Genomic DNA, 19,485 nt, shown 5'->3' on the forward strand with positions numbered 1-19,485 from the left:
CGCGACTCTCCACTGTTCGTTTGTTAATGTGGCCTCACATCTTCTTCTTTCGCAGCCACCGGCCACCATCGTTCCACGTGCAGGCTTGGTACGACGAGGCCAAGGACTATCAGTACCCCTACGAGCAGGAGTGCAACCCCTGGTGCCCCTTCCGCTGCAACGGGGCGGTCTGCACGCACTACACGCAGGTCAGTGCACCGCGCTCCCTCCTGCCTCCTCATTGACTCGTCCGTTCGTTCATCGTCCTGAGCCATCTCACACGATTCTGCGAAGTAATAAGCTACCTGGCACTTACACGTGAATTGATTTCATTGCTCCATCTCCTCTGTAGATGTGCTCTCAAAAGCGGTCCAAGCTTTTGGCTGCAACTCCATTTTTCTCGAACCATCGGCCATCATCTCTTACAGCCTTAACATGTCTTGTCCTATCCCACTTACTTTAATTAACGAGTGAGAAATATGTCATACTTTTGTGTATATTCTCTAATGCACGTGTTCCTATTTCTGTCTCTCATTGTAAGTCTAACTGTGCATCTCTTTCTGGAATTGTTCTATATGTTCCGTGAATGACCGTGTTTCTGAACCATACGTGAGATCAGGTAGCACGGATTGAACGGTCATTTAGCCAAAAACACAAAGCAATACTGATCATCCATAATACAGCTTGTTTGGGCTAGATCGCGGAAATATAAATGCGTCGTTAAACCCGCCACCACCCGACACAGCCAATTAGTAAGGTTTGTCACGTAAACAGAACGTGCCAAATCGTTACGAGTACAGTACACCGGTGGTCAGCATAGCAACAATTACATGCAAACTAATTATGCGTAAGCCGTTTGAGACATGACTATTCAAAGGCCCGATTCATATGTCGCCAAATGCACCCCCTCTTCATCCAATGTCATGGAGAGAAATCAAAAGCGCTGATGTCTCGATGGCCAAGGATGGGGAATATCGCCAAGGTGCTGTGGCTTGTCACAGTGCGACTGTAGGTGTGCACCCTGATCTGAACAGTGTGTATTGTTGCAGTTTGAGTTATGTCCAAATATTTCAGCCGAGTGCCATTGTCGTTGTTCGTCAAATGAGCGTGAAATAAACAGGACGCTGTCTCTCTGCTCAAACAAGCATGCGGCAGCACCCACCGCCATCGGGCAGCCCAGAGGCACGAGCAGAAATTCAAACGTCCTATGGTGGGGGTCAGCCTCTCCATGGGACAACTGTAGTCGACCATAATAACGTAATAAACCCCAGAGAACGGCTGGCTGGAGAGATGATAGATAAACCATACCACTTCCATACAATCTGCTCTGATATCTACCCAGAGTGTCACCGACAAAGCAAACCATGCAAAGCCACGATCTGACTTGTGTAATTAGTGCGCATGACTGCTCTTAATAACGCACGGGAACAACAGCATCACGAATGCCATTGCGGGCATCCCTGCCCATCGTGGTTGGAATTTTTTCGCGGTTTCACGTGAATCGTCCGGAAAGCCGTGGTGCTGCGGCTTTGATGCCCGGCCAGCCAGATCGCCCTGCCAGATCTCTCCCGGCGCATGATTGAGAACGTGGTTGGATTTTGTATATCTGTGCGTAATTCAAACCAGCTCGCCATATTCTCGAGCCCAGAATTTTGCCTCAAGGAGGGACTTTCAGCGGGACAAGAGCTCTGGTGTGGACATGAACTCTCGCGCCAATACTTTGAATAGTTTGTTTATAAAAGCGGTTGCCACAAGATTAATTACCCTTTTACACCCGCATTCAATTTAATATTTTTTCCCCCCCTGCAGTGTTGTGTATAATGGGCTCTTGTATTTCAAAGGTTCATGTGTAAGTGCTGCCTGTGAACCTTACATTTCTGGTTCTCCAATAACACCCTCATAATCCTTAACGACCAATGTTCGCAGCTCTATATGCGTATTTTGGGCTGAGTCAACTGTGAGGTGATACACACATCGGGACAGTCTTGATCTAACCCAGAACAAAAGGAAGGAATCACTGCCCTCTGTGGCAATCTCCCCTCCTGCTTTCCATTCTTAAATCTCATCGCCAGAAATGTAATCGGTACTTGCTTGTGGAGTATATATGTACAAGCAGATTCCAGGAAGCTTTCGAAACTTTTAAAGCTTCAAAAAACAATGTTCCAAGAATTCCTATAGGCATGTGATTACGAGATATTTTTAGACCTTTAAATTATTATTTTCATAGGTTTTTTTTTCAAACAAGGGCTCGCTGCAGGGAGGCCAGCGCGTTTCCTGTCGAACGCTGCCAGGTTTGATTCCAGCTTTCTGCGTCTCCTGCGAAAATTGCCGACGCAGCGTTTCCCTCAACAGCGCAAAAGCGGCCTCCAAGGCCTGCTGCTGTCGGCTTGGACGTTGGCCAAACGTAAACACAGGTGTCTCGTATAAACGGTGTCTGCACAATAGCGGGCGCAATATACCAGATGCATTGCCACCTCATGTGATGGCACGATTATTCAAGCCCCCCCCCCCTGTTATTTTTTCTTTTTATTTTTTCATTGTTTTGCTCAATTGAGCTTTGAGGTAGTGCCTATCTCTTCTTTTCAGCCCGAAGACAGTGGTAGACATTCCTATGGCATGGGACATTTGCATCGCACAGCCAACTCTTGATTTTCCTACAAAGTGGTAGTCATTTTATTTACCATGTGGAGATGATGGGTTGAGTCAACCGCCAACCAGCAATTTTAACTCTTAACCTTTCAAATGTGAGCCACCCGGAATGGATAGAGTTTTAAAATGCCCTAAGTAAACGGTGGTTGTCCTATGGAGCGATTAGCTCCCGTCATAGGAATGATGAATTTCCATCAGTGGACCGGGACTTCCAGCGGTGATGAGAACCACGCGACTGTTCGTTTGAGTAGCTAGACACTTTGACCTCAGCTTTAGAGCCAGTCCGGAGAGACGCTTGGCAGCGGTGGCAAATAAAATGCCACCAAGCTGCTTAAAACAACAACAGCAGTATTTATAAAAACGTTTGCTGAAACCAAAAACACAACATGTTGCATAAAAAAACAAAGCAAAACAATGTGCGTTTAAAAAACTTAAATGGAGCATGATGGTTCCAGCATGTTGTTTGAATTAGTCTGGATAAAAACATGGAGCGGCGGGGGTTATCGGTATTTTTTTTCTTTGAATCATCTACCATCTGCTGACTCAAAATACATTTACTGCTGAGTGGAAAAAAAGCTGCTAAATATGTGTAGTGACTGCCTCAGAGACACGAAGAGTAGAAGGCACTCTATTTAATAACGGCCTTAACAGTTCACACAGAGTAAGCTACAGCTCCCAGTCACGACAGCTGACCGACTGCCTGACTGACGACGTCGAGATGGTGAAGACGCAGACAGCGACGAAGACTCCAGCAGCACGACGAGGGGATCCCACTCCAAACGACAGCCCCGAGCCTTTGCTCAGGGGTCCCCTTTTATCCTCCCAGCGTGGCCTCGCTCCACCCCGGCCACGCCCCCTTTCTAGAACCAACTCGCGGCTTCCCTCACGTGCCCCCTCTATCACCTTTCCCCTACATCCCTGTCTCTGGTCTATCACGTGACCTGCTGTCAGTCAGGACTGCTGCAACTGCAGATCCCCTTCTCTGCCAGCAACAAGCGCTTTGCTGCTAAGTGACCGATTCTATGTCACTACATATGGAAGAGGCTCAAACTGATATATTTCAGGCGTGCACGCTGCGATGCGGAATCGGTTGATAGGTGCGATTTAATGGAGCGTGCTGGGTCCCGTGTTAAGTCGAGTATAATCTTCCCTTTAAAAAGTTTTGTCTGGTTTCTGTTTTTCCAAAGGTAGGCCACATGTCTTGATGCAGCTGAACCCATTGATGCAGCTGCAACAGCCAGATTCGCTTTTATAATGTGACGATTTTTTTTTTTACAAACATCCCCACCAGGCAAAATCTGCAACCCCAAACTCGAATTTGTGCGCTAGCGGGCTGGTTTAAGTCTCAGGTTCACGTTTCATCCACAAAAATACTGTCCTTGCCGTTGATATCTTTGCAGTCAAACTCCGTTAACATGAGGTCATGTGGATGCCTCGATGGCCTCGGAAGGATTGAGAGTACTGTATAACTGTGTCGGAGCCTGACAGCCGACGTCTGAATCTCATGCTCTCACTCCGAAAGTTGTCACGCTTCACCATCTAAACATGGTCACCGATGACCGCAACTTTCATTGATGCTGTGTGTCTCTATGACTTGCTTATTTTTAAGATGAAGGAGGAGTTTGAGTTGAACCCGTCTCAACTTCACGTGGGATTGGGCTCGCTACGGTTTAAAGTGAGCTTTGGCTGCGCCTTTTAGCGAGTGAAAATTTAAATCGGTGGCTGTGTAAATATGGTTTTGTGCTATTTGGGCTCTGTACGCACTGTTCCGAAAGTTTCCTAATGGGAAGTTTCAGTGCGTACTTCACAAGGTAAGCATTTTGAAGGCGACTTTAACTGACAGCAAATAAAAAGCACGCTTGAATTACAATATTAGAAACAATAAAAATGTCAGGCACAATTACAACAGCGTAACCGGCAAAAGCCACAAAGGTGAACAATAAGTGTAAAGCGAATACAGCGAATCCACAATTAGTAATACGAGTGGATATTTCTCTGGCCGTGTGACACAAGCGGACACTTGTGCGATTGCGTAATTGCAATTGGGGCAGAGCGTAGCGACAGTCTGGCCGTGTGCGCTCGGCGTTGCACAGGCGGCCGCGCGTGCGAACTGGAATGGGTTCTTGTAAGAGCCCCCTAATTCGGTTTCCGTTCTGTGCCAGGGAGAGAGCAAACCACGGCTGGAAGTTCACGCGAAAAACACAATCCCGCTAGATTCAGCAGCGCTCCACAGCCCGGTGCATGTGCGTGCGCGCGTGGGCGCGTGGGCGCGTGCGTGTTTTCGCTCTCCGCTCGTTCGTTCGTTCATTCATTTTTTTTGGCATCTGGGGAATTTGAGAGCGAAGTTTCGCAGCGTTAAGCTCGCCGAACAACACAACGTGCCCGCGGGGCCTCAGACAGCATTCAGAGTCAGGCTAACATTTGACCAGGCAAAGAAAACTGGGTCAGCAGCAGACGGGTTTGCAAAGAAAACACATGCCCTGTGCTTTTTCTCTCTTCAAATCTTTTATTTGTCTTTTTGCCACATTAACCCTTGAGCTGGAAGCCCACACAACGCACTCTCGTGCAGGCCACGCGTGTTAAAGGCGTACCAATGCACGTGCACATTTACCACGTGTGGTGCACGTGTATGAATGTACGTACGTGTACGTATAATTTAATTATACGTTTAGTATTATATATGTTTACATGTATGTATGTTGAACTTCTTTCGCACCGTACATCGCTAATCGCAATTGCGGAAGAAGGACAACAAAACTCAACACAAAAAGCAGTTTTCTCGTATCCGCGCATTTAATACAATGCCGTAGATTGTGATGTGGGGGCTTACACATTGTGGATAGTCGTATTCGCAATGTTGTATGCGCATGTACAACAAACCGTGGATAATTAATCGCAGATAATAGGAATAATTCCTTCTACCGTATTTGTGTGTAGACCTTCATTCTATCGACTTTAGCGTCACATTCTCCACTCGTGTACTCCTCGCACAGTTTAGTTCTCAAAATCCGAGTTTACATTTTGGATTCTCCACCATTCAAAACCTCCAAATATAAACTTTCATTGGCCTAGGTTCAAAAACAACAACAAAAAGTAAAAGTAAATATTTTCCAAAATATTAGAGGGTCATAAATTTGAGGGTCCAATTTCCAAAATGTTGCTTTTTATTTTATTTTTCTTTCAGCTATAGGCACAGACTCGATTATATCCGTGCCAGATTTCAGTTCTCTTCCAGAAAATCATTCGAATTTGCGTCAGTCACTACATCGTCTGTGCGTATGAGACGTGCGGTTATGAATGAATGCATATGAAATATCTACGTATGTATTGTTGTCTTGAGGAATTCGTGCGTGTTGAATGTATCACTGAATATTCATATCTGCATGCGCATGAATGCATGCATTATTGTGCCTCCATATTCCACGTCTCTTGGTAAGCTACAAAAAGCAAACCAATGCACTTATGCATGCAATTTGTGTACAATACCGATGTTTACATTATAAAGTCTACACGCGTGCATATTATGCAATGTTTCGTGGTGTGTTTGGTGCGTGCAACGTACATTTAATGTTTTAGACAAATAAACTCAAGGGTAATGAAAATACAGCTCTCATTTAAGAGTCGTCAAGTTTCCTGTAATTAAAAGCGACTGCACGTTTTTTTCTTCTTGATTTCCTCCGAGCGTCGCGCTGTTGGTGTTGGGAACAGAGCGTGGTGATTTTAAGATTTCTGTGGTTTTTAGTTCCGAGTTACAAAGGACGGAGGGAGGGATGGGGGAGGGCTCAGAGAAAAGGTTCTGCGCGTTTTCAGACAAATGTCTGCTGCTTGAATCAATTACCGGGTCTGTGCGTTTAAAAGCCGTCAGTTCGTCTTCACCAGGCCAGCTTCGTCTGCCGCCGCTGCAGCCCCGCTGGTGTTGAGTCCTTTTTGCTGGAGCTAAACAAATTAGGCCAGTGCATAAGCATGTAAAAATATACCCATAGATGTGAGATTTGTATAAAATAAGTATGACGTGTGTTGTATGTGCAGTGTTTGTATGTGTGCGTGGCATGTGTGTGTACAAATTTCAACCGCTATGCCACGGCTCCTCACAAATATAAACAAAGGCAAAACTCTCTGCATAGCCTGAACAGATTTGCCGATGAAAGTGCTGTTAGCGAGCACCTACTAAGGCTGGCATAGCGCACAAGTGGGGCAGTGTGGCCAGCATTGCGTTCGGTGCTTATGTTTACACGTGGCAGCAGGTGCTCATCACTCACCACTGATGTTAGTGGTGGCCAGGGATCGAACCAAAATCACACACACACAGCGGTGGGAACGTCATCACGGCACGTGTGCCAGGCTCATGTGAAATAACGAAATGCTCGCTGGCAATGGGACACGGGGTAGAACCAGGCATTGTGGCTTTTTGAGATGGGCTTTCAATCCCTCACAAAGTACTTTGCACACTACAAAGACAAAGATCCCCTGTATAGCCATAACAGACTGTCGGAGAAAGTGCTGTTAGCGAGCGCCTATTGAGACCGGTATGGCACTCGAGGGGGGTGGGTGGCCCATGGACCGGTTCAGATAATCGTCACTGGTGTTGGCCGTGAGCGGGAATTGAACTCGGGTCGCCGGGTTCGTAGCGCAGCGCGCTAACCACTGTGCCACCGCTCCCCAAAATTGCACAATACATACACATACGCAGCGATATGTATACTCGCAAAACATAGACAAAGATCCCCCATATAGCCTTAACAGACTGTTGGGGCAAGTGTTGTTAGCGAGCCCCTATGAAAGCTGGCATGGCGCACAAGGGGGTGGGTGGCCAGCACTACGCCCGGCCGCCTTTGTCTCCTTAGTAGCAATGTTTACACATCGCACCAGGTACTCATTTGAGGCCGAGTTAACCTCGGGGAAGCCTAGGACCGGCTCAGATAATCGTCACTGGTGTTGGCCGTGAGCGGGAATTGAACTCGGGTCGCCGGGTTCGTAGCGCTGCGCGCTAACCACGACACTACCGCTTCCAGAAAAAATTGCACAATATACATACATACGCAGGGATATGTATACACACACACACACCCGTTCATGTTTGTATATCTCCATGAAACTGAGAAGCACTGCTGGATATTTTCTTTGGAGAGAGAGAGAGAGCTCCTGACCATTCCCGACCCCTGTGCAGCTCGTCTGGGCGACGACCAACAGAGTGGGTTGTGCCATCAACACCTGCTACAACATGGACGTGTGGGGCCAGATCTGGGAGAAAGCAGTCTACCTGGTCTGCAATTACTCACCCAAGTGCGTGGCCTCTCGCTCCCACATCGCACGCACAACACGTCCAGGGCGAAATGGGAACAATTATTGCACCGGAAGTTTGTTCGGTATAACCAAAGTGATACTTGTTAATTCGGTTATAAATGCAGAGAGGCAGGCTTGACAAGGACAGGAGTGAATTAAATAAGTTGCTTTCTTGACCTAGAAAAGAAAACCCTCACTGAATACTCATTTCAGAGGGTTCGTGCAGCATTTTGATGTTTGGCATCTCTGGTGAAACCGTAATACCCCGAAAGAAACCTACGCATGTGAGGAAACAACACTCAATCAATCTCCTGGCTACGTCCGTACAACGATGTTTATGACCTACGTGCATTACTTCTATGCACGTGCCACTAAGGAGTGTTTCGCACAATGTTCCTATACGCTTTAGTATATAACTTACAACGTAAGTAGAAATGTCAACGTTTGTAAAGCGGTACCTTGTTGTTATTGTCGTTAATGTTATTCTTTTCCTAATATTGCTTCGGCAGCGCGTGCAAAATAACGCCGCCGCCTTGCTCAGCGTTGGTGAAATCCCGCGTCTTCTTTAAACGATAAGCCTCGGCTTGAACCTTCCACGCGCGTGCGTGCGCGTCGTTTCTCCGCAGGGGAAACTGGATTGGGCTCTCTCCGTACAAGTCCGGCCGAGCCTGCTCCGAGTGCCCCCCCAGCTACGGCGGCAGCTGCCGGGACAACCTCTGCTACAGAGGCAAGTTTACAATTGGCACGGTTGGCTTACGCGCGGTGCGGTAGACGTTCAACGTACACACATATACATACGTAAAGTCCTGGCCTTCCTCATCTTGGCCCCAGCGGCGGGCCTCCCCCTGACCCGGACCCCGGCATAGACTCGGGATGATTACGTTTATAACACGCCTTAACATCAGATATTTCAAAGCATTGTACAAGACGCAGCAGAAACTCGACGTGACAATTGCGAATACTACTGAGACGTACTGTGTGGGAGATGCAGTGTATCTTATCTTATCTTAAATCTATTATCTATTATCCCTTTCGTATTCCGATGACGTGCGTGTATGCCATCAGTTTTTCTTGCGGTTCCGGAATCATACATGTACGTCATCGGAATAGAACTGGAAGAAAAAATGTAATAACTTTAACGGTACCGAGGCTCCCACAAGGCCATGCGTGAGGACGTGTCTCACAGTTGGGCACCAGCTATCGTAGAGTGCGGCGGTCGTGTCGCTACAGTTCTCTGCGGTGAGTACAATGTCTTTAAAAACAACGGCACTATGCCTCTCTAAATAAAATTAACGGAAACCACTTGTGTGTCCTGAGATTCAGCGGTGAACCAGACCCACACTGAAACTTTCAGATGTCTCAGAATGGGAAAGGGTTAAGTGATGATATTCATGATAGCCAAACAGGGCTGCTGAAAGATTTTTGGAGGTCTGGGGCAAAATACCAGATGAGACCTGTTCTGAGGCCTTCCCCAGCCCTTTCTGAGCTTGGGCCCTCTCAGATTTGAGGCCTGAAGCAAACTGCCCCAGCTGCCCCCACCCTCCTACTCCCCACCCCCCCCCCAATGCATGTTATGGTCCTATAGTCAACGTTGCTGTGGTGCGAGTGAGCCAAGGCGGGCCAGCCGAGTGGAGATCACTGCTCAGAAGCTACCCCTCAGTAAAAAGCTTGGGCCCCTTTAGCCACAAGGCTCAATTGACAAGTGCGACTGTTTGTGCTGGATTTAAGCGATGTCTACGTTGGACACAAGTGCGCATAAAACACTGTGCACCTCCTGTCACTTTTTTCTCTCATATTCACATAAGTAATGAAGTTAGACTTCGGCGAGGTCTCTATGTGTTTTTGTTTTACCTTACCGCGTTGAGTCAGGCAAAATGGTCGTAGCTGTACAGTTATTAAATTGCGAAATAATTATGCAAGTGTCAAAACATTGACGGCCGAAACGATTATAGACGTTGGCGAATGTTGGTGGGTGAGTTCGGCTTACCTAATGGTTTTTGGACTGTCAGATACAGTGAACAAGCTGTGCCACAAAAATAAGATTTATATTACAGCAAATATAAAGTAAAAATAATAACTTGTGATTATATTTACTCCATGCCGTCACGAATGCGCAGGTCATGGAGGAGTGACTCCTCCCACACCATCACCACCGCACACACTTCACAGAGCTGTGGATAATGAATCAGTGCAATGGATGTACTCAGTTCCTTTATGCATAATGCAGACTCAGGTGAAGGCAAACTGACGGGCGTTCTCTCCAGCAAAAGTAACGCAAATTGTTCAAACAGATCAACTGAACATTATTGAAACGAATAAAAAAACAACACACCAAGACGATGACAAAACATTTCAAGTATCGTTCGCTCAAGCGATGGCCCGTCTTTCATTAAAAATAAAGTGCAACTTAAAATTTAGGGAAAAACTTGTTTTTTGTCAAGTAAAAACGATTGCTCTTGAGCTCCACACCAAATGAGACATCTTGCTGAGTCTAATTTACAATGTCAGCAGCAAGGCAGCCTCCACCAATATTTGGTGAAAGCTATCCCAGCTCAGTCAGTTTGAAATAACAGCGATGTGGCCGCTTATCCGCCAACTACTTTTGGACAACTGCCCATTCGTCAACGCGTGAGCGCGCCGGAAAGTCCGTGCCCCGCTTCGCGATAACCCGCAACGACGAGCAACAGCGAGCACGTGCTCACGCCGCCCGCCCACCCGCCCGCCCGCTCACCGCTCTGTGCCGGCCGCGCGCTCGCGTTTCTGTTCACAGACGGCAGCTACTCCCCGGAGGAACCCGAGGAGGAGGAGACGAACCGCGTGGACTACGTGCAGAGGCCCGAGCGGCGGAGGCGGCCGCGCCCCCGGCCCACGCGCCCGCCCAGCCGCGGCCGCACGGTCACGAGCCACGACAAGATGTGTGAGTCGCCCAGGGCCCCACGCCAGGGGCAACGTCCCCGCACACGGCCGCCTCAATGTCCACAACGACCCGGAGTGCATAGCGGGTTGATTGGACGTCAGGCCTTTGGGGCGCCGTGGTGGCGAGATGTTAACTACCTCGCCTGGTATGCAGGAGCTCGTGGGTTCGATTCCGACCCTGATGCCTGCTGTTTACTTGGACTTTGCGTGACTCTCTCCCCATGGTCGCGTGGATTTTTATCCGTGTCCTCCGGTTTTTCCCTCCACATTTAGAAACGTGCGTTTAGAGTATTTGGCTGCTATAAATTTCCCCATGATAAGCCAATGTGTTGAGCTATCATTTGTGGCTAGGTCGTTTCTGAAAAAGAGCTACATAGCTTAGTGGGCATTACCTGGTAAAATAAAAAATAGTTTTAGTTTATAGTTTGATCATTAGCTGAGCACATGTAGCAGCATCATTGGACCGTGTTATAATATTGCCTGGTGTAAGGACATTAAATATGATACCAGCGTTGTTAAATAGCTTTGATTGTAACCGTGAGTTAACAAGACCAATCATCCTTCTGGGACTGATCATGTGATGAGCATTTTGTGGGAAGTCGCAATGTGGCCCCAGGATGGGAATCTGGAATTTCCACTGCTGCTCAGGGACCAGCCCTGGAAACTATCATCTGTGCTCAGTGAGGCCTTGAAGCAGCAGACACATTGGCTTTGTCTTTTGGTGGCAATAAACAGTTTCACGTTGCGACTGATTGAAAGCTAACGCCGATGTTGAGTTGGAACGGGCGGAGGGGTAAAGGTGAAGCTGCTCATTGACACCGCACGACCCCCGTGTCTCGTGCAGCCCAGCTCGTGAGCTGCGACGCCAAGTTCCGCGACAAGTGCAAGGGCAGCACGTGCAACCGGTGAGTGCCACCGCTGGCAGGGCGAGCGTCGCGTACGCGCAGAGCTCCTCGCGGCCCCTCTTGCTTCGTGGGGTCGCCCTGACTCGTACGTTTGACCGTGCATCACAACCAACGGCCAAAGTGCTCTGTCGCTGTCGCACACCGCAAGACACTGGGTGGGCTTTAGCTGGTAAAATCAAATAGTTGAGTGTTATGTGGAGATTTTTTGTGTGATTTGCATAACTTTCCTAAAACTCCTTTCGTGTTTTTGTATTTGTTGTAACATTCTTACTCGCGCCTACTGTATATCTCATCAGATTCCTCCGGTATAAATACTTTTTTTCACTCTGATTCAACCGCATCAGAACATCAACAGGCCAATGCGCACATCTCCTTCATCAAATTTTGTTAATTAAAGACAAGCCACAGCGCTGCGACTGTGGCCAGGCAATCCAAACCGTGGACCACACGGTAAGCCACTAAGGTCTGCGCTCCTTCTACGGAGGAGGAGTAAAACTCCAACAACTCCCCCCTAAAGCCCTCTCTCGTGGTGAGCAATTCTTGACATTGGCATTCAGCTCCTGAACATATTGCCAAAGACAAGCGAGACATACATACATGAATATAACAGTTAATGGAAGAAAATCAACTGCCAATAATGCACCTCGTTTAGCACGGTTGGCTGCGTACAGTGCGAAAAAAACTTCAACACACATACACATATACAGGAGGAGCCGCGTCAGATGTTCGAGGCTTTTCTCCAGCACGTCTCGACTGCGGGGTTGTAGTCCACACAAGCGCCATCACAGCCTTCTTGACACAAGCTCTTTTAACCGAAGAAGATTTTGAACGTCAAACACGTCGTAAAGTATTCTCATGAATAAGGGTGGATTCGAAAGGATATTTAAAAGCACGTTCAAAAAGGCCATAATCAGCACACATATAAAGGCACTTTGGAACACTGATGTGAAAGATCCTGGGATACCAAGATGTGGATGGTACAGATGGAAATAGTTATTCGTGTTGTGAATGCCCCCCCCCCACCCGCCCCCATCCCCTCGTGTTTATCGAATGGGCACCGAGTGACCTTGAAAGGCGTTCACCAGAAACTGTGGTGGATTTTTGCCTTTCTGTCACCAGGTACGAATGCCCTCCAAGCTGCCTGCAAGGCAGCGGCAAGGTGTTTGGGACCCTGTTTTACGAGGTGGTAAGTAGTGCGCGTGGTGCACATTTCCAGCCGCTGGCAGCGAAAGTCAACGTTGCCTCCAGCTGAGCTGCTCCAATGCCCTCAGTGCTTTTTTGGTTTTAACAAGAGGCACGTGCATTACGTGGTATGAGTGTTTATATCATTTGGAGTTCGATTTGTTAGCCGTGGCTGACACCGTTGTCAAGCAGGGACCTATTTAAAACTAAAAATCTCACGGCTTGGGCTCAGAACCGTAAAAAAATAACACAACCAAGCATTTGAGATTGTAGTTTTGCATCAGACACCGATGAACGTGAGGATTGTCGCTCAAGACAGAACAGTTTGGTTGAGAAGCATGAAACATATGAGTGTCTGTACATTTACATTTAAGTGTATTTGTTTAACCAGATGATAATTTAATAGACCAGGAAATTATAATTTTCAAGAGTGACTTATGTTTATATATGTTGAACTTCTTTCACACCATATGTAGCCAACCGTGCTAATTAGAGGTTCAGGAATCAGAAGTACATTGTTACACAATGCTGTGTTACACAATGCTGTGTAACAATGCATATTTATCAAACAATAGTACGTGAGCTCAGCCACGTAATGATCTGGCAGAAACTAAACACAACTATCAGTTCTAAACAAATGAGTTTTCAATATAGATTTCAAATTTCATAGCTCCAGTGGCTTATCGGAAGAGTGTTCTAAACGTCCGCAGAATTGCACCTGAAAGCACGCGATGCAGTGACCATCTTTATTAAGGTGTTAACCTGCTAGTCGAGGGCACTGATTGCTGTGCCTAATCCAAGTAGAGGATTTTGCCGGTAATTTTTGAATTTGGCAAATTTGACCTTGCCACTGGCACACAATGGCTTACTTTTTGCAAATTACGTCAGGGGATCTGTAACGTCTACCGTGGAGCAGATGGCGCCTAGTGTGATTATGGTTATTGCTCACTGCAATATTAATCAAGGCGGCCGCTGGGTACGAACCGTGAACATCTGCAGCAAGCGGTGAGCGCGCTACTGTTCCAGGCTCGCTGAAGTGGGGAGACATTTTTTTGTGGGACTGCACTCGTATCCCACCGCAGTGAAGGAAATTCCACATTCCTATGGCATGGGGAGAGTTTATCTTAAGCACAACCACCATTGACTTCCCCACAAGATGGCCCCCGGCCAGACATGTACGGTACAGTACTTATACAGTATGTATAGGATAGACACAGAAAACCACCATTTCCAGAGGCAAAGAAGAACTGTCTTGTCATTGGAGTTTAAAGAGGCCGCTTGAAGAGACGCTTTTTAGAAATTCTGTGGCGTCTAGTTTAGGATTAGTTTCCTCCAAAACAATGACAGGCTTTTGCAATCCATTACGTTTTCATCATTAAATGTCTCTTAATGCCTTGGCTATACCATATATATATACATTATTTAGGCAATGATGAGAGGTGGCGATCCTCCAACACAAACACCAGCCTAGCGGGGAGGCTGCTCCATTTATTGCGTGGCCCCGACTCTTTAACACGTGGCGAGCACAATGGAAAGTTCACAAAGTTGGAAGCGAGTCGACTGCTGTCGATGGCATTTGGACGGGCTGAGATGACGACACAGTTTTCCTATAACGTTTGGAGATGAAATCATGTGTTTGGCAGCACCGCGATCTCACTATTTATATCTCGGGCACAGTTTTCCTTTCATTGCTACAGCCACCGCCCTCCGTAATGCATTAATAGAAGTCCGCTGCAGAAATGGACTCTCGGGCTGACCAGGAAAGCACTGTTGAGCAATTGATTTCATTTACAGTGGGATAGTATTAAATTCTGGACTATGATAACATCGCGCTTGTTTACTCGACGATCTGGCTGGGTGATGCTGTGGTTAGAGGCCTCGTCTCACAGTCGGAGGGTTGTAATTCAAATCCCGGTCGAAAGTTGACTCAGCCCATTATGCCCCCTCCAGGGTCGACTAAATGAGTACCACTTGACATCTGGCAGTGGCGAGATGTTAATTTCCTCGCCTGGTATGCAAGAGGTCGTGAGATTCTATCCCTTACTCTTACACCTGTTTATTTGGAGTTTGCATGTTCTCCCCGTGGTCGCATGGATTTTTCTATGGGTCCTCTGGTTTCTCTCTCTCCACATTTAGAATCAACATGCGTTTAGAGTATTTTGCTGTGATCAATTTCCACGTGATGAGCCACTTTGTTGAGCTTATCATGTGGCCAGGTCGCTTCTGAAAAATAACTATATAGCTCAGTGGGCTCTACCTGGTAAAATAAAAATAGCTGAAGTGGCAGCTTGTTTATTTACTTGAGTGATTTTCTTACCTTTCCTATACTTTGCACTCCTATAGTTTTTTTGGTAGTGTTGTTGTTGCAACTTTGTGACCCGCCCCTACTGGACATCTGTGAAAAAGAGTTTCATAGCTCATTGAATTCCTCCAGAATAAACAAAGATTCTGATGCTGGTTCTGTGTGCGATGCCGACACCTCAGTGAGCGATTTGCTTTGTGCTTGAAATGGCCCTCGTAGAGCTCAAGCATCTGTCGAGCGGCGCTGCACTATGGCATCCTGGACGATGAGGGCGGCTGGGTGGACATCACACGCCAGGGCCGCAAGCCCTTCTTCATCAAGTCCCAGCATAACGGCGTGCAGGCACTCAGGTGGGGGTGGGAGTGAGCGTGAGCTTGAGGGTGAGCATGAGGGTGAGCATGAGGGTGAGTTTGAGTGTTGGGCCTGCGGAGGGTATGTGGCCAGATGTCTCAAAAGGAACTCATGTTGGCAGTGTCATAGCATCGATTAGCATGGTTGGCTACGTATGGTGGAAAAGAAGTTCAACAAAAATACATCACGTTAACAACCTCTGAGAACTTGGGCTCGAATCCACGTTGCAGCCACGTGAGTTTAAATCGGCGTAATATATATTATCTGCACAGATACTTGCACATCCAGGATTGGACTATTCTTCCATTTATGTACTGACCGCTGACTGACTCTTCGACTGTTAGACTGATCTCACAAGTCGCGGCGATGCGAGATTCCTACGTACAGAGTTTGTCTCAGCCGGATGATCAACGACTGCATTGCAAAAAACATCACGGTCACTCATTCATTTGACTGTTGACTTAATTCGGCATGGCCCATCTCTTTAAGCTAAAGTCTACCGATGTACCAGAAGGCTGACACGTGGGGCGCACTCATTGCAATCGTGAAGGAGCGCTGTCTTGTGGGAGAGGCCTAGCTGAAGAGGCTTCAGAAGTGGTTCCATGGCGTCATCTGCCAGGAATTTCCCCCAGGCCCCTATTGTTGGTGGGTCATTCTGGAAGCAGCATTTCTTTACCCCCCTGCTTCAATGTCAAGAATGCTGTTATTCTTGCTAAATATTCAATGCATATCATGAACAAATAATAAGTATAATACAATCTGGACTCCTATTTTACGTGTAAATGCAACCGCATGGTACATTACAATGTTGCTAACTTGTATTTTTGTATTAGTGACAGCTTAGTTTATTTTAGCAAAGGGACCTGAGACCGGATTCACAAAGTGGGTCTTGCAAAAGCAAAACGTGACTTTAAAATGCGTTTTTTTTCTCTTTTCAGCAAACACAAGGCTTCCAACGCATTCTCCTATTCAGCAGTCTCTGGTAAGACCGTAGCTCGGCTGATCGTACATCAATCCAATGTGAGCGGATGTGACGTGGTAGCAAAGTGACCCCTAACAAGGTCAAATAGGTCGACATATGTGCATGTTTCATATGAAGGGTGATGGAAAGATGTGTGGCCTGACAAAGAAAGCAAAGGCTGGCCCTGTTATTTTTGCTGTGCCCAAGCACAATGCACTTGGTTCACAGCTGTTCCAAGGATTTAATCCCCGTCCAGAAGAACTATTTGTCTTGACCTTCATACCACTCTTTCAAAACACACATTGCGTCGCTGTCAATGGGATACATCTTTCCCTGCACGTGATTCTCTAACTGTGGAGGCATTGCCACAGTCTGTAGGAGCCAGCTCTGGGGGAATACGGGTTTATCTCCAGATTACTCTGGTTTTCTCATAATTTTCTGGTTTTCTCCATATCCTTTTGCATATTTAATGAGTCTACAGTTATCAGTCGGTACAGCAACAAGAAGATTTCAAAAAAATTGTAAAAAAATGACAGAGTTAATCAACTGCGACTATGGTTGTTAATCTTTAAAATTAATGAACTTCCAGCTGAACTTTTTCGATTTAAAGCTTTCGTGACTGCAGGGATTCATCTTCTTGGTTCTTTCGGTAAAGTCACGTAGAAGGGAAGTAATAAAATAATAAAAATAAAACATAATAAAATAATTCTCACAGATGGTCGCCACCATGTTGTGGCCGAAACGTCGTGAGAATTATTTTATTATGTTTTATTTTTATTATTTTATTACTTCCCTTCTACGTGACTTTACCGAAAGGACCAAGAAGATGAATTCCAGCTGAACGTTCACCCATTATCGTAGCACCACTCCATCTATCTGAAGCCACGGACTTTTCCATCGCCCTTTGTATTATATTATATTTGCCAATCGCATGACTTCCAGGACAATATAGCAACCATCATACTGTGCATTGTATTTTATTGGTTGTCATTCATTTTATATACCGTGATGTTTTACAGAGGGGATAGGTCAGCAATTCACAGCTGTTGCGTGGTTGTTCTCATCACTCTCGTGTTGCGTGCAGTAAAATCCGTAGATTGTTCGACCACCGTGGCTCAACTCTGCCCTTACAAGAAATCCTCCCCACACTGCCCACGGTAAGCCTATTCCCATCACCACATCGACAGCCATGTTCTATCCACTGCATGATGAAGGCCTCCCCACACTGTTGCCATCCCTCATGAGCCCTTGATGACACCTCCTGCACATGAGGTGGTCTCAGGGCTGCGTCTCTGCAGTGGTTGTCCTCTCTGACTCAAGTCCCTCCTTTGGCTGCTTCTCATTCTGTCACCAGTCCCGTCCATCAGTCACCAACGATCCCAGCAACGTGCTCTGCCCAAACCGGCGTTTCGTGACTGCAGGGATTCATCTTCTTGGTTCTTTCGGTAAAGTCACGTAGAAGGGAAATAATAAAATAATAAAAATAAAACATAATAAAATAATTCTCACGACGTTTCGGCCACAACGCAAGCAGCCGTCCTCAGGTGAAGAACAGGTCTGTCGGGAAGACAGAGTCTGAATTCAGACGCTGTCTTCACCTGAGGACGGCTGCTTGCGTTGTGGCCGAAACGTCGTGAGAATTATTTTATTATGTTTTATTTTTATTATTTTATTATTTTATTATTTCCCTTCTACGTGACTTTACCGAAAGAACCAAGAAGATGGTCGCCACCATCTTTCTGATGTGTTTCCCCTCTGTTACAATTGTTCTTCTTCTTCCTATCTCTCATTGTAAATCCCATCATGCTTTATTCTGTTCTTTGCAGCTTCTATTGTGTTTTTGTCAGTGTTAATGTGTAGTGAGTCACTCAGAGACACTCATCGTAGGAGGCACTATATTTATTATAGCCTTCACAGGTACTATGAATCTAGATTAGAAGTTTTAATCTACACTATGGTCAGGACAGCTAACAGGCTGCCTGACCAACAACGCCGAGGAGGTGAAGACGGTGACGAAGACTCCAGCAGCACGACGGTTCCACTCCAACAACAGCCCCGATCCCTCGCTCGGGGTTCCCCTTTTATTCATCCAGCGTGGCTTAGCTCCGCCTTCGGCCCCGCCCCCCTTCTAGAAGCCACTAGAAGGTTCCCGGGCTTTACCACACGTACCCCCCCCCCCCTGTCCCCCTTGCCTCACGTCCTTCTCTCTGGCTCATCACATCCTGCTGGCAGACAGGGCTGCTACAACTGTCGATCACCTTCTCTGCCAGCAACCAGTGCTACACGCCACAGTGGCACATTCCATGTCACTTCAAATGTATCAAATCCATGGTCTCAATCTGACATCTGAGAAAAATATTTTTTTAGCTCATTGGATTCCTCCAGTATAAATCCATATTCTAATTCTGGTTTTCAAGTAATGTGCACAGATTGGAAGATTTCCTCTATAGGCATGTTAAGGGTGCTGCTTTTCGTTATCGAAATAAAGTTTTGCGAAACACTCCGAACTCAATGTATAACGAAACGACACTAATGGCTGCTGCTCGTGTCTGCTGGCCGGGTCACTCTGGGCAAAGAGCTGTGGGGCTCATCGAGCCTCACTCGGGAACACACACTTCTGTTTCTGATTCTTCCAATTCTCTCGCTCGCCTCTTTAATTCACTATGCCCATCGTTGCATGTAAAAAAAACACTTCGATTGTCAGTGACATCACATACCTGAGTAATTTTTCGTTGTGCCATCAAGAGAGCTCATTTGGACAGGGACCACGAACGTATGGTATTCATGGTGAACTATGTAGGACCTTTATAACCTTTGACCTAGGTCAAGAAAACCACAGACATGTTTTAACAATGCCACTTCCTACATTGGGCTGTATTTTGCCCAATGTAGGAAGAGGCTGGGTGCTGGAGGACCAAATCCATTTAGCCCTCAGGTCTCACATGCTGTGCAGTTAA

At 46.7% G+C, this 19,485-nt stretch overlaps 1 protein-coding gene across 1 annotated transcript in view; it reads left to right on the plus strand.

The window, feature by feature from the left end:
• LOC133350823 (cysteine-rich secretory protein LCCL domain-containing 1-like) overlaps nt 1–19,485 on the plus strand; it is a 48,754-nt gene that overhangs the window by 20,655 nt on the left and 8,614 nt on the right. The window contains exons 4-12 of the mRNA XM_061565584.1: nt 56–188; nt 7,796–7,911; nt 8,538–8,638; nt 10,682–10,828; nt 11,672–11,732; nt 12,852–12,918; nt 15,436–15,566; nt 16,506–16,549; nt 17,613–17,685. Coding sequence (XP_061421568.1) covers nt 56–188; nt 7,796–7,911; nt 8,538–8,638; nt 10,682–10,828; nt 11,672–11,732; nt 12,852–12,918; nt 15,436–15,566; nt 16,506–16,549; nt 17,613–17,685 — 873 coding nt within the window. The remainder of the gene's footprint in view (nt 1–55; nt 189–7,795; nt 7,912–8,537; nt 8,639–10,681; nt 10,829–11,671; nt 11,733–12,851; nt 12,919–15,435; nt 15,567–16,505; nt 16,550–17,612; nt 17,686–19,485) is intronic.

Source organism: Lethenteron reissneri, chromosome 35 (assembly GCF_015708825.2).
Source record: "Lethenteron reissneri isolate LAM-NWPU_2019-01 chromosome 35, ASM1570882v1, whole genome shotgun sequence".
In the NCBI taxonomy this organism is placed as follows: domain Eukaryota; kingdom Metazoa; phylum Chordata; class Hyperoartia; order Petromyzontiformes; family Petromyzontidae; genus Lethenteron; species Lethenteron reissneri.